This window comes from Watersipora subatra, chromosome 3 (assembly GCF_963576615.1).
Source record: "Watersipora subatra chromosome 3, tzWatSuba1.1, whole genome shotgun sequence".
NCBI lineage: Eukaryota > Metazoa > Bryozoa > Gymnolaemata > Cheilostomatida > Watersiporidae > Watersipora > Watersipora subatra.
Genome location: NC_088710.1, coordinates 59,390,846 through 59,415,350, shown reverse-complemented (window position 1 = coordinate 59,415,350; position 24,505 = coordinate 59,390,846). Strand labels below are relative to the sequence as shown.

Below are 24,505 nucleotides of genomic sequence, written 5' to 3'. Positions count from 1 at the left end.
CCATTTTATGATGCAAGAAACGTTTCACGCACACCTTCATAAACTAGTCATTTTCAGCTGACTTGTGAGAGCAAAATGGTTTACATCCTAGATTAGTAGCCTAAGTGTATATATGGATGAGCACTATGCTAGAAAGTGTAGTTTATTACTTGTGTCTCAATCCATCTACAAGTTTGTTACTTGTGTTTCCACCTATAAAACGGCACTCTCCTACATAACTTTGTATTTCTATTTACAATGATATAGACACAGTTTACAGCATAAGAAATGGAGGACTGTTACTCTAGCTAGTGTGCAATGAATGATTGACACACGACTGTCGGACTTTTCCTTATCAAGCAGCCTATGTTTTTAGAATAAATTTTTTAGGGATCGCAAAAGCGAATATGATTATATTCCTATAAGTTCACCAAGCTAGACAATGTTGGAAAGCAACTAGCAATAAGAAATACAGCTTACAGACCTCATAAAATATTAGCCAGAGTATTACCCTGAACATTAGTGCTTGACATCGACAAATGGATAACTTTGAAAAGTATTTCAAGATAATTGAGCATAATTATACAATTATTAATAATTATACAAAAAAAGATAAATTAAGGTCAGTACCATATATTTATATCTCCGCAGTTTTATTTGCAAATAAATAAAGATTGAAAGAAATACAATGACATGAAGAGGTGCTCAAAGAATACAATTTGAGGAAAGAAGTTGTTGCAATGTTATGAATTATGACAACTGACGAGATATAACAATAACAGAAATTGATGACATACTGCGGCAGACCACCGGTCTTGAAGCTTCGCACCTCCATGAAATGTTACCTTACACGCATGCAGGGATTTACCTACATGTATAACAGTAAATGGACCACTAATAAAATGATCAAAAATAGAGCACAACTCCCCAATTTATTTCTCTACCAACAGCCCGAGTGACAAAGATACACATTAAGGATACGAGTACTTATAACATATAGATGAGCTACAGATCATGGAATAAGTTACAATAGCTGCTATCTTAATTATCTGATCCAAAGCTGCACAAATTGATGTACATGTAAAACCTTAAAGCCTAGACTAGGCAGACCTAGGCAGACGCCATTGGTGTGCTTGCTGCAGCAGGTGTTATATGCTTGTCATAGTTGACTAGTCGCCTGCCCACCAGGTACCTACAATAACGGATACAATGAAAACACAAAACAAATAGAATTTTATGTAAAATATATGCAACAAACTTGAAAAAAAACAAGAAATGGCTTGTCATTTGATGGATATATACTAAAATACATACGAGTAAGAAAGACTCGATACCTACTTGTCATTTTTTATATGCTCATAGAGCTTTTTAAACTGCTTGAAATTAAAGATGATTAGTGTGGTCATGCAGAATAGAGTGAAGACGGAAGGATATATCCTCCTGTAAAGCTGGATTTCTCCTTCAAATGTCAAACCTTCAACAATCCAAATCGCACTAGTAAATACAACGCAAGCGCGACATCTTTGAATAAGGTAAAGCGGCAATTATTAGACGTCTGCATATAAAGAGTGATTAGTAAGCAAAGGAATGGTTGACCAGCAGGAAGAGAGGAGCTAGTGACAACCACTAGGAGAGAAATACCAGTTACTAGTGTAAGATGACAAGTACTGTCAACTAGTACAGGGTAAGCAGTGCAAGTCACTAGTATAAGATGAGAGGTACCAGTAACTAAAGTGATTTGAGAGGTACTAATGAATAGTAAGAGGTGAAAATCTCTAATGACTGTTTTAAAATGAGAGGTACTATTGACAGGGGTCGGCAACCTTTTCCACTCAAAGAGCCATTTGGACCCGTTTTCCACAGGGAAGAACGCAGTGGGAGCCACAAACTCCCTTCAAAATTAAAAAAAAACTACATGTAATGTTTTTGTTTGACTTTTAATGCTTTTATACCATTTTTACACCATAAAATAAAAAGGTGTGGCATGTATAATGATTTAACTGCTGAGAAAACCAAATTAAACCTTTGCAAATAACAATAAAATAGCTAATAATAACTTGAACGTAACGTGAAAATATTACGTTGTTTTGAAGGTTACTTTCAAGAAAAATTGCAGCTTCATGTTAATTCACTCCTTTTAACAAAATGCCGAACTTAAATTACATATTAAGCAAACTGGTAGTACAGTCTCATCAGCAGTGAATGCAAACGAATCAGCCCATGTAGGATTAAATGTTCTATTTTCCTCCGTCACTTTTCTTTTCTCAGTATTCGCCTCAGTTTGCCTACCCGGGGTAAAAAAAATCAACAGGTGTCCTGCCGTCTGGTGTAATTTTGGTGATTTTATTGGCGCATAAATAATGACACATAACAAGCAACAATGTTTGATTTTTCACCATAATTTCAATTTTTTAAATTATATTACAAAATCTAGTGATAAAACTTTTATACTTTTATGAATTACTTGGCATATGGTAAAAAACGGAAAAAGAAACAAAAAGGAAAAGAGGATGAGAGAGCTGCAGCGAGGGGATGAGAGAGCCGCATGCGGCTCCGAAGCCACGGGTTGTTGACCCCTGGACTAATACAAGGTGAGAAGTACAAGTGACTGGTACGAGGTGACAAGTACTAGTAATTAGTAAGACTCATACATTGTATAAGGCAAGATGCACTAGTAACTAGTGTTAAACAAAAGGCAGTAGTGTGTAGTAAGTGGTGAGAAGCACTGTTTAGTGAGAGAGCTACTAGTGACTCATACGAGGTCAGAAATATTAGTGATCTGTGAGATGTACTAGTGACTAGCATGAAATAAGTAAATTCACAGCGCAGAGTGATATGAGTCATGCTGAGTCTTACTGAAGAATAAAGCATAAAAACAACTTGGGAAGATCCAGAACCAGGACATTCGGCTGCAGAACTAGAAACACACTTCCTACACTTCTTTCCCAATCAAGTGTGAAATTCTGATGCAGCTTTCATCTTATAAACATAACATTGCTAAATTACCAGCTTATCCAGTCACATATAGCCTGTTTTATAAATGCTTTTTACACACTCAAAAAGTGAAAAAGGAGCAGGTGTCTTAAACTATAACTGTCACGAACAACTTTTATCGTATTTACAAGGTAAATCAGACACGCTAATTCCGATTTTGTACTCAAAATAAAGATTAGTCCACTAACCTTCAAAGTCATTTAGGCTTTTTTAAAGCGTTTCAATATTCGTTTCGAAAACAACACAGTCGGCATTACAAGCTCCGCCCATAAATATGTGACGAAACCTAGCTTTTTCAGGAACGGAAGTTAGGAATGTTTAGTCCGATTTAGAATAATAGGGATGGGTGTCTTAAAACCGACTATTATCTAAATCCAGCCTGTAAAATAATTTAAGTTTTTTATGAAAGGTATATAAACTATTTAAAATTGCTCGTAGCTTGTTACATGACGTTTAAATGGGCTGGACGCCGAGAAAAATGAGCTCAAAAAGCGCGGTTTTATCACAAGCTAGCGTTGTTATCGCGCTTTTCTAAATATGCAATGTTAAATAGCTCATCTACCTTTCAGAAAAGACTGATATTATTTTTAAGGCTGAATTTAGATATTAATGGATTTTAAAACACCCATCTCTATTATTCTAAATCGGTCTAAACATCCCTACGTAACTGCTGTTCCTAAAAAGCTAGGTTACATCACGTATTTATGGGCGGAGCTTGTTATGCCGATCGTGTTGTTTTCGAGACCGATATTAAAACGCTGTAAAAAGCCTTCATTACTCTGAAAGTTAGTGGACTAATCTTTATTTTGATTACACAATTGGAATCAGCGTGTCTGATTTACCTAGTAAATACGATAAAAGTTGTTCATGACAGTTATGGTTTAAGATAGGAGCCCAAGATGTTCATCCTCACACACAGAGCACAGCCTAAGGTGCTTTATTTCTACCATATCTGCAAGCTGTGTGCTAGAGTCAGCAAATGGCAGCATATCAATAAGGAGCGCGAGGAAGAATATCAATCAACACGCTGCCTTACTGAAGCTGCCCAAACTTCTCCAATGTTTTGATAGCTAGTATCCTACGTTTTATATCTTGTGATAACAATTCGTGTAAACGTTGATATGAGAAGATTTATAAAACATGAATTTCAATGTAGCTAATGAAAGCAAGGGAATATTTTTCAAAAGTGCACATAGTAATCATTGTTTGTAATAAAAATAGCAGAATTTTCATGACAACACATAAAATTTAACAAAAACATATTTCCAAAAGAGTTTAAATAGATGGGATTTCCGTGGTCATTTTAATAACTTTTATCATCACCGATAACCGCACTGTATACAGTGCATACATAAATGCAGCCTCATCATCATCTTATGAAGACATGACCAGAGTTGAGTTAAGTTTGGACTCCTAGACAAATAATATTCTTTCATAAACATGCCAGCCAGCAGTACCTATGAAGAACCGAGGTAAACAGGTTTTTAACAGAATGATGGATGTGATGTACATAGAATGCATGTCTTTACCTAGACAACCTACATGATTGTCAAGGTATACATTCCACAAATAGTCTAATATCTGACTTCTATATACAGCCTAATCGAGACCAGGTGGAAAGTACTCTTGTACGCAAGGAGACAATGCTCATAGCCTGATTACCTAGGTAAGGAACAATAGACTTGCTGAAAGCGTAAGGAATTGCCAAGGTGAGTCCGAGTAGAAGAATCACAGGCAGGCATAAATTCTGCAGCACATCCTTCAGGTTGAGGTTCCAGAGACCGTTGTTATAGAGCTGTAAGTTATTACATTATATTATACAGTTGTAATGTTAAATCAGAAAAAGTAGATACTTCTAGCCTCATGAGTAACGAGTCTGTAAGGAATGAATGCTATTTCGGGAAAGTATCTCTTGAGCAAGGTCAAGATTGAGAACTACCACTAGTTCATATAGGGTAGACGTTAATGTCCATCCAAATTTCCTACCACTGGGTTTTTTAAAAACAAAATACAATCCAGTGAGTCAGCCCAATACAAATCGCCAAGCAGTAAGAAAAGAATTACCTGTTCCACATTGCGTCTCAGCCACCATTGAGGGCCCATCATTGTCAGACCACAAATGATCTTTGTATGCAGCACTCCGAGAGCCCAGTTCTGCAAGGCGATATATATGATAAATGATCTAACTGACAAAAATACATTAAAAAAAGCAAGTTAAAAGAATCAGCATAGAGCACATACCTGCCATGGAAAAAAGACTGGTGATTGGTCGAGAGGTACCCTCAGAGGCACAACAAGAATCTGATCAAAAAGCAGCCCGATAAGAAGAGGAACAACTCCAACAAGAAGAACCGTCAGAATCAACACCTTGTTACCCTAGAAAAGAGCAAGAGAAGCTGGTCAATTTCTGACTATGTAGATAACTCAAAGGTAAACAACAGGAGCAGAAAGAGACTTCCATAATGCACATGAAAAGGACTTGAGAAGATTTTAAACCGTTCCAGGATTGCCGTCGTATAGCGAAAATGTCTTATAGAGGGGTATAAAAACTTATGGTAATTATATAATGAAAACATTCTCTGGTAAAAATCATCAAAATTTTATATAAATACTATACATGTTAAAGCACATAAATTACATAATGTTTTTATCATATATTTCAATACATCAGAGTCTTGGCTTTCGAACGAGCCATTGTTTGACATGGTGAGACAGACCTTGGTTGGTGTTTATAGGATTTCCCCAGAGCTCTGCCACAAAAATGTTCAATGGGATAGGCTCGAAAATTGTGACGTAACAATTTTCATATTCGGTGTTGTGTGCTCTTACCACTTATTTTATTGCTTACCGCTTATATTTATCAACTACAATAATGACGCTAGCGGCAGGCGAAGGTAGGACAACTTCAGAGAACCAATGAAGATGACAAAGGAATCAGTGTCATTAGCTCACCATGTACAGATTATTTCTATGATAAATAACTCAGGTTCCAAGCACCATACTGTTTTCCCGATGATATTATGCATTAGCCCTCTCTTTTTATTATGACGTTGAGGGGCACGACTGAGACTAATTAATTTCAAGCATTGGGAGATCTCGCGAAAGTGTGATTGACATATAGTCCTAGGGCCACGCAACTGCAGGTCACAATTTAATCAATGTGATCTCATTACCTTTATCAACGACAGTATATTTATTGACGCATAATTAATTAACCCAGAACATGTGTTTGTACTGGTCGGGCGTTAGCACGATCCCTGGGCAGTGTTGATTATCTAGAATCCTAGTTTATTATTAGCGCTCTCTGGGTTTAACGCACTGATTGTCACAGAAAAGCGCAGCCTCAATGGCAGCGAAAGGGATCGACTACTCTAAGGCTAAATAATAATTATGACATCACATTGTGGTAACCGCAACCAAGTGTTTTTTTATTGGAGGACATACTTTTGACACCCTGTTTTTCATAGTTCTATTATTCTTTGTGTATTGAATATAGGCTCATTCGAAAGCCAAGACTCTTATGTATTGAACCATATAATAAAAAAATTATATTATCTATGTGCTTTAAGAACTAGTAACTTAAATAAATTTAGCTTACTAAACACACACTTAAATGTAAGTTTTAGTATATATACATGTATGTACATATTTTAAACTATTTTACTGAACCCCAACTTTTACATTGCTAATATTTTTTCACCTATCGGTTTCCGGCCCCTTTTCACTATAACTCTTGACTGTTTCCATTCAACCTAATTCGACTAGAAGGCCCAAACAATGCTGTTTTCGTAATGAAATAAATTTTTATTAGTAGATTAAGGTAAGTTGTTTGATCTCTGATCCTCTATTTGAAAGCATCGCAACTCCAAATTTGCTACTAGTTTTGAAGGGAAATATTACGTACTACTTATCTTCACGCGAGGAATACCGAACTGAGAAAAATTGGCCATGATATTTCTTTCAGGCGCTGTGAGAAGGTTTTCAGTGAACAGAATATCGGCATTTTTGTTATTTCGACATAATAAACACACATAAGCCAACTTTGAATATCGAGCGATTTTTTGATGAATTCGTATGGCGAAATAAGGTTCATATGAGGGTAAAAATCCTGTGTTTTACTTTGTAAGGCAAAAACATTGTATAACAGGGTCATTGCAGCCCAAGGGTGCACTGTACAGACAGCAGAGGTAGCTACTTCACTGTACACAGACATTGATATTATGTATTAAGTATATGCATTACCATAGTTATCCATTCCTTTAACTTGAAACAAAGATTATTCCAGCCGAGCGGAATCCACTGAGAAAAGATAACAGCCCCCCGTAAAATCAGCCAGCAGACATAAAGACCACAGGCCGCGGTGTAGAGCTCATGAACTTTCGTCTCTGGCATCCAGACGTTCATGAGCTTTCTTCCAATGAGCACTGCAATACCATCGATATACGTAAAATTTTGTTGATACACAGATATAAACAACTGGCAGAAGTAAACCTGACCTTATCAAATGAATTCTCTATGAGAAAAGCTGCCATGACAGCATACATGTACAAAGACAGAAAACTACTATCCCAACCATCAACTCTTCTTACATTACAAATTGACTCGGAGTATACAAAACCTCTAAAGATACAGTTTAGATGATTGAGTAGTCCAAGACGATCATCTAGTTGATACGAGGTTAAATAATCAAACACTGCCAAACAGGGAGCCCTGTGCAAGTGGCTGTTAAAAGCTGTGATGGAGAGTTAGGAGAACTTACTCTATTGCATCACTAAGAGAGTTGTGTCAACGCTGGGTTATCTATTTTATAAAAATGTATACTGCTCTCAAATATTGTACACCCGGTGTGAAAACTAATTAATGTTCTTTCACCAATCTGATAGTTCAATTTAAGGTATGACAACATGAATGAACACAGACTAAAGAAAGCAAAACAACAAATAATTGCCAAGACCTTCCTTGCATCCTCTGAGAGCAGCTTTTTTGCAACATAAGCTCATGTAGCTGTAGAACATGGGCTATTGGTAAACCCTAAGTAGCGAAGCGGAATTTTCATAACTTTCATTAAAAGCATATTGGTGAGGCCTCAATGCCATACTTTGGGCCATATATACTATCCTACACAAACTACTATGCACCCAACAGTCAATGTAGTCATTAACTACTAAACACTTTTGAGGGAAATGAATAAATACAAGGTAACAGCTATGATAGGATAGAGATTACCTGGTAAGATTAAAGAGATGACACTGGCTAAAAACAGACTGAAGCATGTCAGTATCACGAGCGTTATCACCTACAAGACAAATCAAGTACACATTTATAAACATCGATATACAAATATAAACGTGATGATAAAACCTGTAATGTGTATACTACACAATTGGTAATAGGATACAGATAGCAATAGATAGCAAAGGAGAAAATGGGATAATAAAAATGAGGAAGAGGTAGTGACAATTAAAATTTCTGAAAGGATATACTGTGCAGGAGAGAGATAGTTCATCTGATGAGCATGGGACTCCGGGTTAACAACATAACGATAAATAACAGCTGTGACTCACTATTATAATAGTCGACTTGTTATTTTACTAGTAACAAATTGTTGTGTAATAATTCAAATATTTGCAATTCTTTATTAATGTTATTTGCTGAAATCTCTCGCTACTAGCAATGCCATGCTTTGCAAATGCCTACAAATGATTAAGCTGATACCAGAACATTACAAGTTTGATTTGTTTACACGCATATATTTCAAGAAAACACCAGTGACAAAGAAACTGTATATACCATGGTGACCTTCTAGTCTCCAAGATATCTCCATGAGTAACACATCAGCAAGGAATGATATTTTGAGAAAGTATCTCTTCCAAGGTCATTTAGCTTAGTAGTAGGCGGGCATATCTAATCATTTCTCGAGCTATCCCCCATCAAGGTGGTGCGCCTATACAGAATGCTGCCTCCAAAGGAAAGTCTTCTCCAGGGTTCAGGCGGATCATTAATGAGGTTGACGTACCAAACAACGGTGGTGAGATAATACCACCATATGGTATAGGGCAAAAAAAGGAGACCGGCAGCTTTATCTACCCTATAATAAAATGAGTAGACCCCGGATGATAGCAGAGAGCAGAAAAAACTATGACGCAAAGCCAAAGGCCAGTTTTTTTGATTAAAGAAGAGAGGCCGCCAAAGAAAGTCCAAGAAGAGTTGCACTCCACAGAATGTGAGTGCAGGAGGTGCTAACTGAGAAGAGGCGACGCATTGGTGAACGAGATAGGACGCTACGCCAACAGATGTGTGCAAGACACTGAAACAGAGATTGATATGCCTTCCAAACACATCCCAAAAAGGTCTACGAATAGCATCCAAATACCAATTATACTGGTCCCTTCTGATGATGAGGAGGTGGGTTATCGAGGTACAGTGGGGGATCACTTGGAAAGCTAACACATCAGCTGCTTGTTCTAGCAGTAAATTCCTGTCCAGTTTTTCAGTAGCCATTTCGCAACTCGGCATTCCATGAGGCACTCACATGCACAGCATTTTATGCATGGCATTTTATTTAGCAGAATTGCAAACATACCAGATGCATAAGCCTAGTAGTTGAGTACATACCAAATACTGACAAGAAATGTATATAAATAATGACAGAATAGAAATAAGTATACACGTACATGTAGGTAAAACAATTATGAAAGAGAGATGAATAGGCAAGTTACATTGTACATCTCAAGCTAGGCGTGTTGCTTAACTAAAATTATTTATAGCAATGGCATTTAATCGAGGCAAGTATAATTTGTATGTCAGCAATGTAAACAGGGAAAACCAAAAAATTAGGTAGTCAGTAGATATACCATGGAAAAAACAAAGTCAGTAGATATGCCATGGATGAGATAATGAGATAGAAAGATGATAAGTAGAAGAGAAAGGAAACAAGTATATACAGGTATGGTGAAAGGAGCATGTTTGTAATTTGTTTGAGAAATGTTTGTACAGTAAACTGTCACGACATTATAAAGACATTGGACTGATGAGGCTGATGAGATTTGACATACATGTATAACTATACTAACTAAACAATTACCAATTTTTATAAATGATTGAGACGTTTTGTTGAAATTTTACAAACACTCCCGAAGGACTAAAAGTGAGCAAATCAACAAAAAATATTTGTAATATCAAGATGGACGAAAGGTAACTAAACACAAAAAATCCAAAATAAATTGTTTTAGTAATTTAGTACATAAAAATGTGGTTTTAATCGTAAAAACACCTAGTTAAACAATCAACTTAAAATATATATGACAATCTCTAATAATTATTTTATTTTGCAGCGATCAGAATAAGCAAAGGATGAACACATTACTCAAACCTAACTTTGTTAAATAAACCATGCTCTGCTGATGTAGTCATCAGATATACTAGCCCAATACACATGTTGGAGTTACATCTATGACAGGTACTAAAAAACTAGACAGCAAATGGTTGCCTACTGAGTAAATCGACCAATCGCAAGATTAAAACCCTTGATGGTTTGCTGTGACAGACTTGTAGCACCACTACAATCTTGTCTTCAATGCCGACAGATGGCAGTGTTTTGGGGATTTGATGAGTTAATAAAAGTGAATGAGGGTTGTAGACAAACAAGAGTAGGAGTTACACAAGGCCAGCACAGAAAAGTGATGAAATTCACACCGTTATAAACAAAATTGTTGAAAAAAAAACTAGTAAGTGTGATACCGATGAGCAAAACAAAAAAAGTTACTCACCCTCAAATGAAAATATTCAGGCCTGCAGTAGGCTTGAAAGCCAGATGGACCTTGGACATTCAGAAGTGCTTGGTGGGCTTCACCCACGGCTACAACAGGCTCCGCTGCTGCCCCTAGATTAGCATTTCCCCACCTCACAGGCTCGTTAGGGTCTCTGACAATGCGCTCAGCAGGCTAAAACATACCGTGTAACCTTAGCTATTATCTATGGCATTTCCACAGAAATGCTTAACTTGTACATTGGCTATTAGGACTTGTGAGACCAATGTAAGAATTCATATGACTAGTTGGAATATAAGAAAAGCTGCTACCTGGGTTGCCATGTATCTGCAGATAACAAACAGAGAGATGTTTGAACATGAAAAGGAAGACCATGCATTCAATGAAGAACATGAAAAAACTCGAGGATACTTTACCTTCCCAGAGAGGTCTTCGGTACCAAGAAGATAAGACTTAAGATCCAACAGCCATGCAACGGCATTACTCCAATAGACAACGAGATTCTTAAGCCAAGTTCTTGTGTGACCCTGATCGAGCAGCGATGGAAGGACAACCTGGAGAAGCAGAAGCTCGAGAGTGAGCTCACTAACGGGTGCATCGCTACAACAAAGATGAACACGCTTGGATAATTAGGGGTGCTCTTACAAATCGATAGCATATAACTACATGCATTATATAACACAATAAAAGAACGCATTCAAGTCTTGAGTAGGTAATGCCTGAATAAAACAGGTAACACTGACTGGCATCTCTTACAAAAAATTACATTTCAAGCTTATCAAGAATATATATACTTCAAAAGAAGCAATTGATGTATCTTGGTGATGCTTTAATAGTATCACTTGTGTGATACTCGATATGGAGCTAGGCTTGTAAGTATAGGTTAAGACTTACTTTGAGAGGGCCATGTGGTAGGGCAAGAAGCCAGTGAAGACAACTCTAATGAACCGGATAGGCAGCCAAAGCATGAGCATAACTGTGAAGCCAAATATTAGCAACGAGAGGACAAATCTGCGAGTGTGTCTGTAGACATTAATGTGTACCATCTACAAGTATTGAAAGCGGTCTGGGAACCTGGAGGAATGTGCAACAGAAGTTCATAACTTTTATGCTTATCTCTTGCAAGCTTGTAACTTTTAAATGATAACTCTTTTATTTAATCCTAAAACTAATGTTTGCCTGCTTTGCCAAGTTTTTTTTGCGCAATGGCATATTCACGTGATGCAATTTGCTAAGCGATAGTTTGTATAATCTGATAGCAAATGTCAAAAAGTTGCGAACAATTCTGTTTGAAAATAATCAAGTTATTTAGTAACATATAATAGGGCTTACATTAAAATCAACTCACAAAATATTTTTAATAAAAAAACAAACACTTTCAATAAATGTTTTATAGTAGGTATGCCTCGGAGTACGAATACATACCTCATGAATAGGATTGAATTCAGGGTCATTGACATTGCGGAGGAAGAAGAGAACGCCTGGCCTCAGAACCTCTCGGAGTAGAAGAATGAAGGAAGCAAAGTAAAAAACATAAACCATTCCGATGAGCCAATGAGCAAACATGATTGTCCCTGGCGCTTCTTTGAAACTTTCCATTCTTAAACTCAGCGTGGCATTGAACATAGGCTGCAAATGCCAGAATATAGCGCATGATGCAATAAACATTAAAAATTCACATGTCAAGTACAGGTACAGGTACAGTATACGCATGCAATGTAATGATGGCTTATAAAGAAGTATTTTTGCGTGTTGAGTGTATGACTAGGACTCACCAGGCTGCAGATGTCAAGCCACCACCCACAGATGAGAGGGAACAGACCGATCTCAGCAACTATCAGTATTGAAACCTTTACAACGATATAACAGAGTCCGGCAGCCATCCTTATCCTGCAATAGTCAATTTACAGCTGTCAGAAAGTTAATGCTGGTAAAGCCAGCCCTCACACCTGGCTGAGAGGCTTCATATTACAAGGGTGAATGTATAAACCAACAGCTAGAAGATCGGTGTTGAGATGAATGCGTGTGTAAGAAAGAGGAAGTAGAATCGTGTGAGAGAGCCAATAAGATGCTTACTTTTGTAGCCTCACCAGACCTAGAATAGTGTGTAGAAGCACGAGACAGATGGCGACCATGACATAGCCAACCATGGTTGTAAGAACTCCTTCAAACTTTGAAGATTCAGCGACAGCTGTCATACGAAGTCCATTAATAGTCCACTGGCCAATATGGTATGGACAGAAAGCTGCAGAAACAGGAAGCAGAGAGAAACTTGAAACATTTTCAGTCAAACAACCCAACTGCTCAGTGAGTTTTATTTATTCTCATACTCATTGCTGCGGTACTTACCAAATATGAGAACAAAAAGTGTGTTGAGTGATATGACCCAGAAAACATGTTCAAGGAAAACTAGCGAGCCATCTAAGCCAAGAAGTCTCTCCCAAGTCAGCTCTTCAGGAGCTCTGTCCCAGCCCATCGGATTCCAGTTGGCTTGATTATCCACAGGAGCCTGTGGTTGAGGCGCTACATCTCCAGGACCATTTTCATCTTGACCATCATCCTCCTCAACCTCCTCCTCATCTATGTCTACCCAACCGTCTTCAAACTCTGCAGGCTCACCATTCGGTACAGCCGCCTCAGGCTGGTCACCAGCAGGCCTTCCTTCATTCTGTAATGTTTGTTATCCTTAAAATTCAAAGTGCCGACAGCAGACACACACATGCACGCACACATACATATAAACATGCATATACCTCAGCAAACAAAGTCTGCCGAGTTTAACTTCGACTTAGTACAGTTAGAATGAATGATTGGACTTGATCAAAAATCGCCATTCTGAAAATTATAATAATATACAACATAATATGATGATCTGCCTCTGTTCACTTTACAGCCCCGTAAACTTTACAATTAAAATTAAATTAATCAATTGAAATAATCCAATCAAATTTGATTGGGTTATTTGAAGGTGTTAAACTAAATAGAATAAAGAAAAGCTTAATGAGCAATAGGCAATAAAAGTTGCAAACAGGTGATTCTATAGATCCTGTCAATAAGTCACCGGCTTAAATGCATTAAATCACTTTCCTCTGTTGAGCTGACAACAGATACATTAAACCTTAATCGTTCAAAATTGAAAAAAGTTCTCTAGTACTAAAAATACAGTTAAAGTGAAAAAATCATAAGCACATGCCTCCAATTGATTGGTTGAAGGGTTGTTCTGTAGCCAATCCGGGATGCCTCCATGAACAAGTTGTTCTCTCAACCACACGAGACTGATGAAAATGCATAGAGAACAGAAGACAACAAACGTACCTTGTAGCGCATCCGTTCCAATGTTCTCACTAAAACGATTCAAGGCAACCTTGAAGAAATTATCAACTGTAAATACGCGTTGCTATAGAGAGATTAAAAAGTAGAAGTACTTACGTAGAGAGCATATCAAGCGGTAAGGTCAGTAATGTGCTAACTGAGCCAGTAAAAAGACAGCGACAGATTCTGCCTACAACTCAAACCAGGAAAGATTAAAGCCAATGAAGCATAAAACTTCTAGAAAACTAACAAGTGTAATAAAGTTGTATAATAGAGAGATGTTAAAATACTCACATGCAGTAAGTGGCACGACCCCGAGCCACGCTATAGCTACCAATGTATAGTGAAACCAGTACTTTAGTCCTTTTACTATACTCTTGAGCAGTCCACTCATGATGTCAAATAAGGGCAGCCGCTGAGGCATGTCAGCAGCATATACTGTAGGAAGTCAAAATATCAGACACTAGATCAGCTAACAAAAACAACTATTGTATCGAACAAAATATTTATAACAATTGAAGATGTAAAACTTAATCATTACTATACCTTGTATGTATGAATGCTAAAAACAAGAATTATACTCAACCTACCATACTTAAGTTTACAAATAATGGGGTTACATAATTGTTACATTATAATGGCTTAAATATAGCTGGGAATATTATAATATGCCATGAGAAGTATATACAGAAGAAGCGTGGAAGGTAAGGAGCGATTGCAAGGCATGTATGTAGCAAAACAGGGTATAAAAAGCATCATCTAGCAAAGTGATGATATGATATAGTATTAAACAAGCACATCTAAATGTATGTATCGATAAACGAAACTCTCAAACGCCAACTTACTGGGTGTGAAGGAAAACTTGTGTTTGCACAATTCACAGAATTCTTTATTGCTGTATTTAAGCCATTGTACCAAACTGTAAACAGAGCAGGAGGAATATTAGTGACTAACGGATATGTGCTGACTAAATGCAAACTATTCAATGTTTAAATGTTTGAAAATTCGCAAAAATCAGATATAGAAATAACCAACCAGTCCTGGTGAATATATTTGATGCTTCCAGTGCAAACGCAAGGGTAGAACAATGGTTTGTCAGCTGTGCCTTCACTGCGGCACACCCGACAGATGTCTAGGTGTTCTACAAACACGCAATAATTATTACTCTAAGATAAAACTTATAAATGGTAAGTTACAACACACATTGTGGCACAAGTGGCACATTCTGGAGAGCTAATTGGGATACCTGGAATGGCAATACAACCCACTAAACAAAAAAAAAGAAGGTTGACTCAGGCGTTCAGTAAAACTAACGTTTTTAGATTACAAAGACCAGTATGAAGATAACGTATGAATGTTGCCGTATCATTTCAGCAGGTTGAACGCGACGATATGATATACAAAAGCAAAACTAACACCTACTGTCTGAAATAAATATTTTTGCCTATCCAAACAAAGTCTTGCATTAAAAACATGCGTCACCCGAAAAATCATCAAACATAGGGCCTACTAATTGAGATTCTCTCATGAAAAGCCAAATGTACGTTAAAACATACGGCAACGTAAGTTGCAGTTCTTAATGCAAATGCTAAAAATGTTACAGCACTATATCACTACATATATCACCACACTATCACCGCATATAACATCACGTTATATCATGCGTTAATAACATGCGCATCTATTCCCAAATGTCGTACCATGAGCAATTACAAACAAGCTTGAATTCAAAATTATCGTTAACGAGCGCTTCACAAGGTTACACAATCTTAATGTAACAAAACTGCAAGTTTGTTCTAATAACGAAATAATCAAACCTGGTAAATTTACAGAAGAATAAAAATATAATTTGAATAATTAAGTCTCTGTGATGTTTATTTAAGTCGTGACTTTTTTTCTCAAATAATCGATAAGTTGTCTTTTTGTGTTATCATTAAACTTACTCCCGGCTAATTAAAAGCGCAAAAAGTATGTTTCTCTCTGTCGGCGCTCAACACGACATTTCATTTATAATATCAGTGCGATAATAATGTGTTACCTTCAGCCATCTTTCCTAGTAGGGTGACCAATAGAAAACCCATTCAACCTGAGCCAATCCGAGGCCTAAACAGCTTTGAGCCAATCAACTGATGTCCTTAGTTACGACTATAAATTTCTACGTATTGTATAGTACTTTAGACGAAGTACCTCTACTGTTAGAAGGATGAGCGGTGCTTCAGCCATGTTGATCATAATCGGCATTTATCGCTGGAGCTCATCCTATCGAACTTAACGCAGAATCGACATCAATGTTTTCAGAACTAAAAGACACGGGCACATATTATGTATTTATGAATGTGTAGCCCCCGTAATGAAACTAGGTACATACGTTGTACGCGACGTCTTACACCGCGTAATTCGAGAGTTCAATATTTTACCTACCTATCTTTTAGAAAGGGTTTCTTCGCCAGTATCGCGTAAGTTCTGTAAGAATTAGCAACACATTTCTTGGATACCACCCTGTGTGTTTAGTAATAATGCACGAGTTTGTTAACACGGCACTATTTGCTACTCTTTGTGTTCGATAGACGATTGAAACTGCTGCTATCAAAATTCTATTAGGTGGAGCTCATTTTCATTGTGACAAACTCTTAAATTTTGATAATGGTTAGGGTGAAATAGAATGCTAAACACATATTATATAAATTGTAACATTATGCACAAAATATGGAGAAATTGGACAGCTGGGGATGACACTGGCACGTTGGATCGACAGTCCTGCGTTAACAAAAGTATTAACACCCCTCTTTGTCTCTACCTTTCAAATTGCAAAATAACGCAGCGTTTAATACGCTTAAGACGGATTATAGTAAAAGCATTACTCAGCGTGTAAAAGCTTGCAAGGATAAGCAGTTTTATGACTAGAATCTCTTCTTTGGATAGTTGTAGGCTCTTTTTGGAGAATAGGCACAACACAGTGCTCGACACTCTTTGCTAGTGATAGAGTAGGCCTACATTTTACTGCTTAGTCACAATTGCAACTACTGGTATATTCACCAGAATCTTCCACTGACACTATGAATGCAGACAATTGCTATTGTGAGAGATTATAGCCACCATGATCATGCTCATTGAAGCTGATGAGATAGCCTTGGTTGGATAAGCTTTGTTGATATGTACTGGCAAAAAATCAACTGAGGTTTGGCAAACTGGTTTATTGATGCAAGTTGAACAGCTGCCGGGCAAGCATTGCTAAACTGGCTGGGCAAACTCATCATTAAAGATAGACGTGCATTTTCTATCATTTTCGATTGTTTTTGATGTTTGAGGTAATCTGATTGCCAGGGTGTTTCTAAATTAAAATTGATAAAACTTAATCATGATTAGAATGCTCAGAAGAAAAATGTGCGCGAAATGACGTTACTAGTTGTTATCATTGCGATAATTGATATTGGCTATTGTGTTCAAGTTCAAGGGTTATGCATCTTTATTCCGTCCGTCTTTTTGCAATTATAGACGTCATAATTGCTCTTTTAATTGATCCGAGCATTTCAATCGCGATCAATTTTTATTGAATTTCATCTTGAAAATCTTAGCAATCAGGTCATAACCTGAAATGAAAACAAAACCTCAAACATAAAAATCAATTGCAAAGAATAAAAAAACTGATACTTTCTAATAAAATCTACAAAGATTTTGTGTGAGTTAATCTTTAAAGATAAATGAATTAATTAAACATATTAATGCATCTATCTAAAAGGGCTAAAAGGCAGCAAGTTGATGTGGAAGCTTACACCGCTCTGCTGGTTGTCCAGCGGTGCTCAAACAAGAAAAATTGTGTACATTGTTGTGCCATAAAAACATACGATAATGAGAAATGATGTGTCCTAGTAATGCAACTTAACTGCTGGCTAATGAGAGGGTACCACAATTCGCATATAGCCTCATAGCTACAAAACCCCATAATTTTATTCTGAATACCCTTAAGCTGAGTTCTAAAATAGGGCCATCTACCACAATATTATCAATTTAAACCATGTAAACTATGCATCAATTAAAGCTGCAAAGCTAGTGTAATGATATGATTTGACCTTCCTTACAAGCTTCAGCCTCTATAAGATGTTATGAATTGGATAGAAACTTACTACACAAATATTATACTCTGATTAAAGTGCTCACTTTAGGTTTGCATTGGTGCAGTCATACATCCATGTTGAAATAAAAAAGTTATGTAAGATAAACATCATACATTTCTTGTAATGCACCTTTTTTGTTACATGCCTTAATCATGCAGCTAATATGGAAGGCTGGGTTGGTCATCTAACCACTGAAGCAGTTTTGGATTTTACTCAAAGTAGTTTTGTCTAGGCCTTATAAACATGCATGCTTTACATTTCATTGAGTTTATCACCCCCATTGAACATGTCTTGGGTGAGAGCTGTCAAGACAAGTTCATAGAAGGTACAAATTTCGGTAGTCTTCAGAGCTGAAAAAGGCTACCAGTATATCTGTTGTACCAAGGCCAACAAAAATCTTTTGTAGAAGTATGGTTTGAAAATAAGAGTCTCTAGGAGAAAACGAATGTATACTAGTGTGACAAAAATTGCCTTTTGGTTTGAGCTAAGTAGATCAAATTTTGAAATCAAAAGCAATCAAACAAAGTTAAATTTGATGAGTCTAATTTGGTCTTCAAAATATTGTTGAAAAATTGACATGTGTGACAGATGATTAATACCAAAAAGTAACACAAAATGGCTGGGAAAATCTTCTCAAGTCTGTCAGAGACATACATAAAAGTGAGGAGTGGATTTGTTAGAAGGATAATGCACAATGTCATTTCATTGAAAGCTGCAAGGAACAGTTCATCATGCTCAGCATGAATGTATTTAACTGGCCTACACAGTCGGCAGATCTTCATCCCTTCAGAAATCTATAGCTATAAATCAAGGTTGTTTCCAAAAAACTCCCAACCACAAAACCGACATTGATTGATAATGTGTGCTGGCTTGGTACTGACTGATCAAATCAAATTTGCAAGAGTATACTAAAAAATACAAAACTTAGTCAAAGTTAAAAACTAGTCAACAAAGTATTATAACCAGCAATCAACTTCACAGATCTTTTTCATTACTAAGGGCCGATTTTAACAGATTTGAACTAGTAAAAAGTGTTTTATTGCAGTCATGATCTGATGGCGAATTGGAATTTTGCTGTATCACAGATTTTGATGTCAATCTGGATTGTGATTGAGATATATCAAAACATATGATATAATTCCAGTTTGTGATACTGAAATATCACAGCATGTGATGGTAATGCGGCATTATATCACAATAACATCATGTGATTTTGGTTCCAACCTAGGCAGAGGCTATTATGGTGTAAAAGGAAATTAATGACAAAATAATCGCCAACTTAACTGAAACTAGTCTTTGAATTTTTTTTGTCTCTCAAATCTTAGTGAGTCAAGCTAGTTCTAAATTGAAAATTCTTGAATCCTGATATTGACTGATCTTTTTTTAAAACTAATACTTCAGAAAGTTTATACAAACCAAGTACATGTATATATCATGATAACAGTATATTATCTTTCCACACTAACAAGTATAATTTTTATTACTCAGTTACAAATATCTCATGCATGCTGAGACTGCAAAATCTCTTACATTCATACCTCAGTAGAGACACTGATGAATTTGACCAAGGATCTTCTTGTTTTATTCAGGATGTAAATAATGTGTCACTATTCTCATGTATAACTGTGAAAATTATTATGAATAATCAAGGGCTAAGCATGTAGTTTATTACTTCTATTTGTTATATAACGAAATTAAGGTGTAGTTTAGTATTTTTAAATACTAAAAAGTAACTAGGCGTATATTTTTATGCATTTTTTGTAATAAAAGGAACAATCAACCATGCAATACAAAAAGTCTGGGTACGTTTCCAGATCAAGTTCACTTTAAATAAGGATTGTTGAATAAAATCAGGATCTACAATGGCTCTTGTATTTATGATGATCTAATTCCCTGTTAAAGTGTAGCCAATGTTTTTATCCCATTCATTGCCCATTCAATTTATAGGCTTAGATTAAAACTTAGTTTGGCCATATGGCACTGAAACAATGAAAGCTTGCTTTATAAGTATTTGCAAGGTTAGGCCTGAGTCACTGTTTTTGCTAAAAAGATCTGAGGATAGCAAACATTGAAAGAATGTGAAAATCACTTAATCAGTTTTGGTGTTGATACATGTATGGATGAGTTCAAGAAAAAACTAACGCAAAACAGCCTAATTTTAGTGATTAGAATGTAGCCTTCATGAAGAGTCATTGGTAAACAAGTTGAGAACAACTACCACTACTGGTTTTGGTTGAATATCTGGTAAATTTGCAACAATCATGGCTTCAGTTATCTCTTCTCCATTAGCTTAGCCTACATTATGGACTTGGGTTTAATAAACAAGGTCTCCTTGATAATAAGGTTTTCCTGATAGTCATAGCCAAGTTAAAACCATTTTTTAAAGGGTGCCCGCCAAAGCTCATTTTCACTTATTGACCCATCTCTATATTACTTGGGTTTAAAATCATTTTTTGTGAATCAGTTGTGAAGCATCAAATTAAAGCTTCATAGCCCTCATACTGTTTCCTGTCCGCAATCAGTAGAATTTAGTCACTTCATTCTGTAATAGCTATATTATCATAAGATTAAAATAATTGACAATTTTAAAGTTGATATGAAGAAACACTTGTCAAGGTTTTAGTATTTTTCGAAGTAAGATTTTTCGTTTATTTACCGATTAAAAAATAACCATAAAACATAAGATAACCAATGTTTAATTTGCCGACCTAGGCTCATCCAATCGGATAACTACAGTGCTATTGGGCAATTGGACCGCATCATTTCGACAAATTTCCTAGTTTTTCACATTTCTCTTTCCATATGCTAGTTTTGAAGAAATAAAACCAACACCCACGCTCATTTACTTACGCTGGTTTGTGCCTAAATGGCAAGGCAAGTTCAAATCTATACAGTGGATGGCTGAGCTCCAGTGAGATGTTTAGTATCTTCGTTTCACAACTTTCCGAGACAGAGGAACTAGCTGGTTTACCGCTTCTAACCAACTGCTTTTGCTCCAAACGTCTTGGTTTGCAACTGTGTTAAAAATAAGCTCTTGAATTGATGATCAGATTTATTTTATTTTAGCTGCAGGAACAGTATATTCAAAGGAAAGGGATATTCACTAGTTCTATGAATATATTTAAATAATTTTTTGTGTGGCTCCAGAGACAGAGGACAGATAGTGTGGGGGTTATAGATTTGTAGCTCTTTCAATTATTTCATATGCAAAACACAAACGTTTACACAACTCTATTTAGTAAGTATTTCTGCATTAAGCCTAAAAAATGATGTATAATTTGTAGCAAAATCACCCACTAGTGCCGCATAAAATTGTAAAGATACTTGCAGGAACAAGTAGAAATTTTTGTTAATTACTATGTTTAAGTAACACCAGCTTTCATTCCCACTCACTCATTCCCCATTCACTTATTGGCATCTGTCTTGTTACACTACGCAAACAATTCTGTTATTCATGCTATCTTGCTCTCATCCATTCTGTCATTTTACCCTCTACCAATTGACTCTTGTATTCATCCCATTCAGGATTTCGCATTCATCTAACTGCATCCAACCTCGGATGATGGATCTTTCACAGTAATCGTTTTACGCTTGCTTCAAACATGCCAGTGAGTAGTAATCAGTGCAGCGTTCTCTTGTTCACGTTTACCTTGTCTTCAAATTTACTACAAATACTCTATGCTCTCCACTAACTATCCATCTGCAGCATTGCATCCATCTCACTACTTATTGCCTGCTGGTCTGTTCAGATAAACATGGCTATGATGATAAGAGAACTGATAAAACCGCTGTGATATCAAAAAAGCAAGAATCTACATGTAATATGCATACAAACAATCTTTAAAAGCTATCTTCATCTGCTGTTGAATAAATTTTTTGTTGAATTTATAATAATTTGTTCTAGTGAGCTAGTAAGGGTTGCTCTCCTGTCTTGATTTATTTTATTTTATTTGATATTTATTAGCTTTGACATAGTATCGACTCCATTACTCCTTGTTTCAATGCAGTCATATATGCTTTTATGGCTATCTAAGTTGAAATCAAAAACCTGTTGTAAAGAACACTTTTTTCAGTTGAAGGTTATCTTCAACTTTGCCGAATTTAAAAATGAACCTAAGTTGGTCACAAGTTAATGTACAAGTCAAAGCTTTTTTTGGTAAATTAAACAGAAAGTGTCATTTGTGATTTAACAGTATTTCTAGTTATTGGAATTTTGCTAACGAAACAGGAAACTCAGACAAAGACTACCTTTTAGTGCTGTTTTTAAAGACAATCGCACAAGGACTGCGTGAATTCTTTGTGGAAATTGAAATCCTTTCTGAATTCTAGTTGTTTGGCAAGTTTGGAAGACACTCGAGCGACCAAAATTCCAAATGGTCGAGTCTAGCAGCAGCTGTCAAAGTAGAGGCTGCTGCCATGGCGGCGCGCACTCGTCGCAGTTTGCCTCCTGGTGGCATGCAGGCTCTGCAAGAGAGCATGAAGGAAAAGCAGACAAAAGCAAAGGAGATGAGAGAAATCAGACAAAAGATGCTGTCACCAGAGCACAAAGGAATCCTTCGTTTAGTGAGAACTCTTTTTATTTGATTCTTCAGGAATTCTTTTTTAATCAATATTTTATGTGATTCCGTGTTGATGGGTTCATTGAATTGCAGCATGATGCAGAGCAGTCTTATGTAGTTTATCACAGTTTGATGATGTGGACATTGTGGACAATGCAGGTTAGCAAAACTGTTGGCATTGATCAGACACAAGTAGAGGAGCACATACTAGACACAGCTGATCAGATGAGAATATTTACCGAGTGGCTGCAGAAGGATTCTCCCTCAAAAACCCTCATGTTCTACTATCAGGATGCTGAATTCTTGCCTTTGGAGGAGTCTGGCAGACAAATGAACGGACAGAAAGGACAGCTGGTATAGTAGTATTGGTATTGAAGGTAGAAATAGAGTGATAAGATGGAGAAAAATTTATCTCAAGTTTTAATATGGGAGTTCCTGTTAGTTTTGTTTGCAAATTAGAATTTAAGCAAATTAATTGGATTGTCTTCTGCTGTTGGACTAGTCTTCAGAAAAGATTTTACATTGGGATACTTAAGCTAGTATTATAAAGTAGAAGTAACCCAATTAGATGTAAACATGACAGTGCAGATTACTTCGCTGAGCCAAGGTGTAAACATACTCGGTTAGATCAAGAATTGTTAGAATTGCAGCATTGCCTGGATTTTAAAATTAACTTGAAAGGTCTCCACTTCACAGGTATTATTGTCTTTTCTAGATGTTCTCTTAAGAAATAAACTATAAAATTGCCATGTAGCAAATTTGGCCAAATGTTAGGATTATTATTTACAAATTTCCGGAAAGTGAACACTCTCTTTGTAAATAAATTTATAAATGGTAACAACTTGACTATTAGTAATACAGACATCCTAACACAAACTCTTACCGGAGGTTCTACAGAAAGTTGTTTTTTTTTGTGTGTATTTATTTGCATGCATATTTTACACATTTGCTAGCGAGTTAATGTACTGGTAGTACAAGTAATTCTACTATCTAATACAGCCTATTACTCACATTCAGAGAATCTGAATGTTCTTTTTAATGTATTTCTGCCTATCTACCAGCTTTTATGTAGGTATTTTTTGTAGTTGGTTGTACTATTTGTAACTCTGATATACTCCATCTTGCTAATGTACATATCCGCATTCAACAGGTGCCACGTCTGTTCGTGACGGACGGAAAATCTGTTGCACTCACCGGAACTCTCATTTACTTCATCAAGTCTAAGCATGAGACAGCCCTAACTGATTTGAACCTATCGAGTGATGTTTGCATGGGCGTTATCAATATGGCTGACGGGGAAGGCTTGCTCTCTGTCTTGGAGGACTACATGCAGTCTTGTGTGTACCCTCCCGTTCGGGCAAGCAAAGCCTGGGGCCTTATTCTTAAAGAACCATCTGGGCATGAATTACATGCTAACTTTCTAGGTAAAGTATTATGTTGGCTGTCTGGAATAGTTGTAGGACTGGTGAGTGGATCATTTGAAAATGTTCTCTCTAGCAGCTAGTTCATGATCCAACTATAAACATGATGATAGTTGATATCCAATCAACTATGTCTTTAGATTCCTCTTAATTGGTTATCGAAAAGCTGTTAAAAAGATTTTTATTGGTTTTCACAAACCGATGTTGAACATGTTAACAAGATATGTATGCACTGACACCTTACTTTAATGTTGTATCGAAGCAGATATCTCAGTAACAGAGTTGAATTTACTGCTTGCTTATACTGTCCGGTTTAGGCACCGGGAAGGCATTTTATGGCCTATCGGTAAAGTATT

At 36.5% G+C, this 24,505-nt stretch overlaps 2 protein-coding genes across 2 annotated transcripts in view; one reads left to right on the top strand and one right to left on the bottom strand.

Moving 5' to 3' along the window:
- Positions 1-611: 611 nt before the first annotated feature.
- On the bottom strand, positions 612-16,110 carry LOC137391993 (E3 ubiquitin-protein ligase MARCHF6-like). The gene is made up of 20 exons (XM_068078571.1): positions 16,093-16,110; positions 15,090-15,195; positions 14,900-14,973; positions 14,349-14,492; positions 14,172-14,244; positions 13,906-14,086; positions 13,092-13,410; positions 12,819-12,987; positions 12,518-12,632; positions 12,168-12,371; positions 11,637-11,788; positions 11,159-11,342; positions 10,743-10,916; positions 8,200-8,269; positions 7,216-7,397; positions 5,215-5,349; positions 5,038-5,127; positions 4,636-4,768; positions 1,318-1,453; positions 612-1,171 (listed from the first exon to the last, which is right to left on the bottom strand). The coding sequence occupies exons 1-20, from the start codon at positions 16,100-16,102 to the stop codon at positions 1,090-1,092; spliced, it is 2,733 nt and encodes a 910-aa protein (XP_067934672.1). The 5' UTR covers positions 16,103-16,110; the 3' UTR covers positions 612-1,089.
- A 5,661-nt stretch (positions 16,111-21,771) lies between these two features.
- LOC137390801 (dynein axonemal heavy chain 8-like) overlaps positions 21,772-24,505 on the top strand; it is a 93,653-nt gene continuing 90,919 nt past the window's right edge. Inside the window, exons 1-4 of the mRNA XM_068077118.1 lie at positions 21,772-21,777; positions 22,499-22,732; positions 22,888-23,082; positions 23,879-24,065. Coding sequence (XP_067933219.1) covers positions 21,772-21,777; positions 22,499-22,732; positions 22,888-23,082; positions 23,879-24,065 — 622 coding nt within the window. The remainder of the gene's footprint in view (positions 21,778-22,498; positions 22,733-22,887; positions 23,083-23,878; positions 24,066-24,505) is intronic.

Bases quoted from the DNA above. Each gene is read 5' to 3' on its own strand.
- LOC137391993 (XM_068078571.1), bottom strand. The intron at 14,087-14,171 runs GTAAGTACTTCT...GAATCGTTTTAG, and splicing joins CCGCTTGATATGCTCTCTAC to TGAGAACATTGGAACGGATG. The intron at 13,411-13,905 runs GTATTTTTAGTA...CAAACATTACAG, and splicing joins ATGATTTTTTCACTTTAACT to AATGAAGGAAGGCCTGCTGG.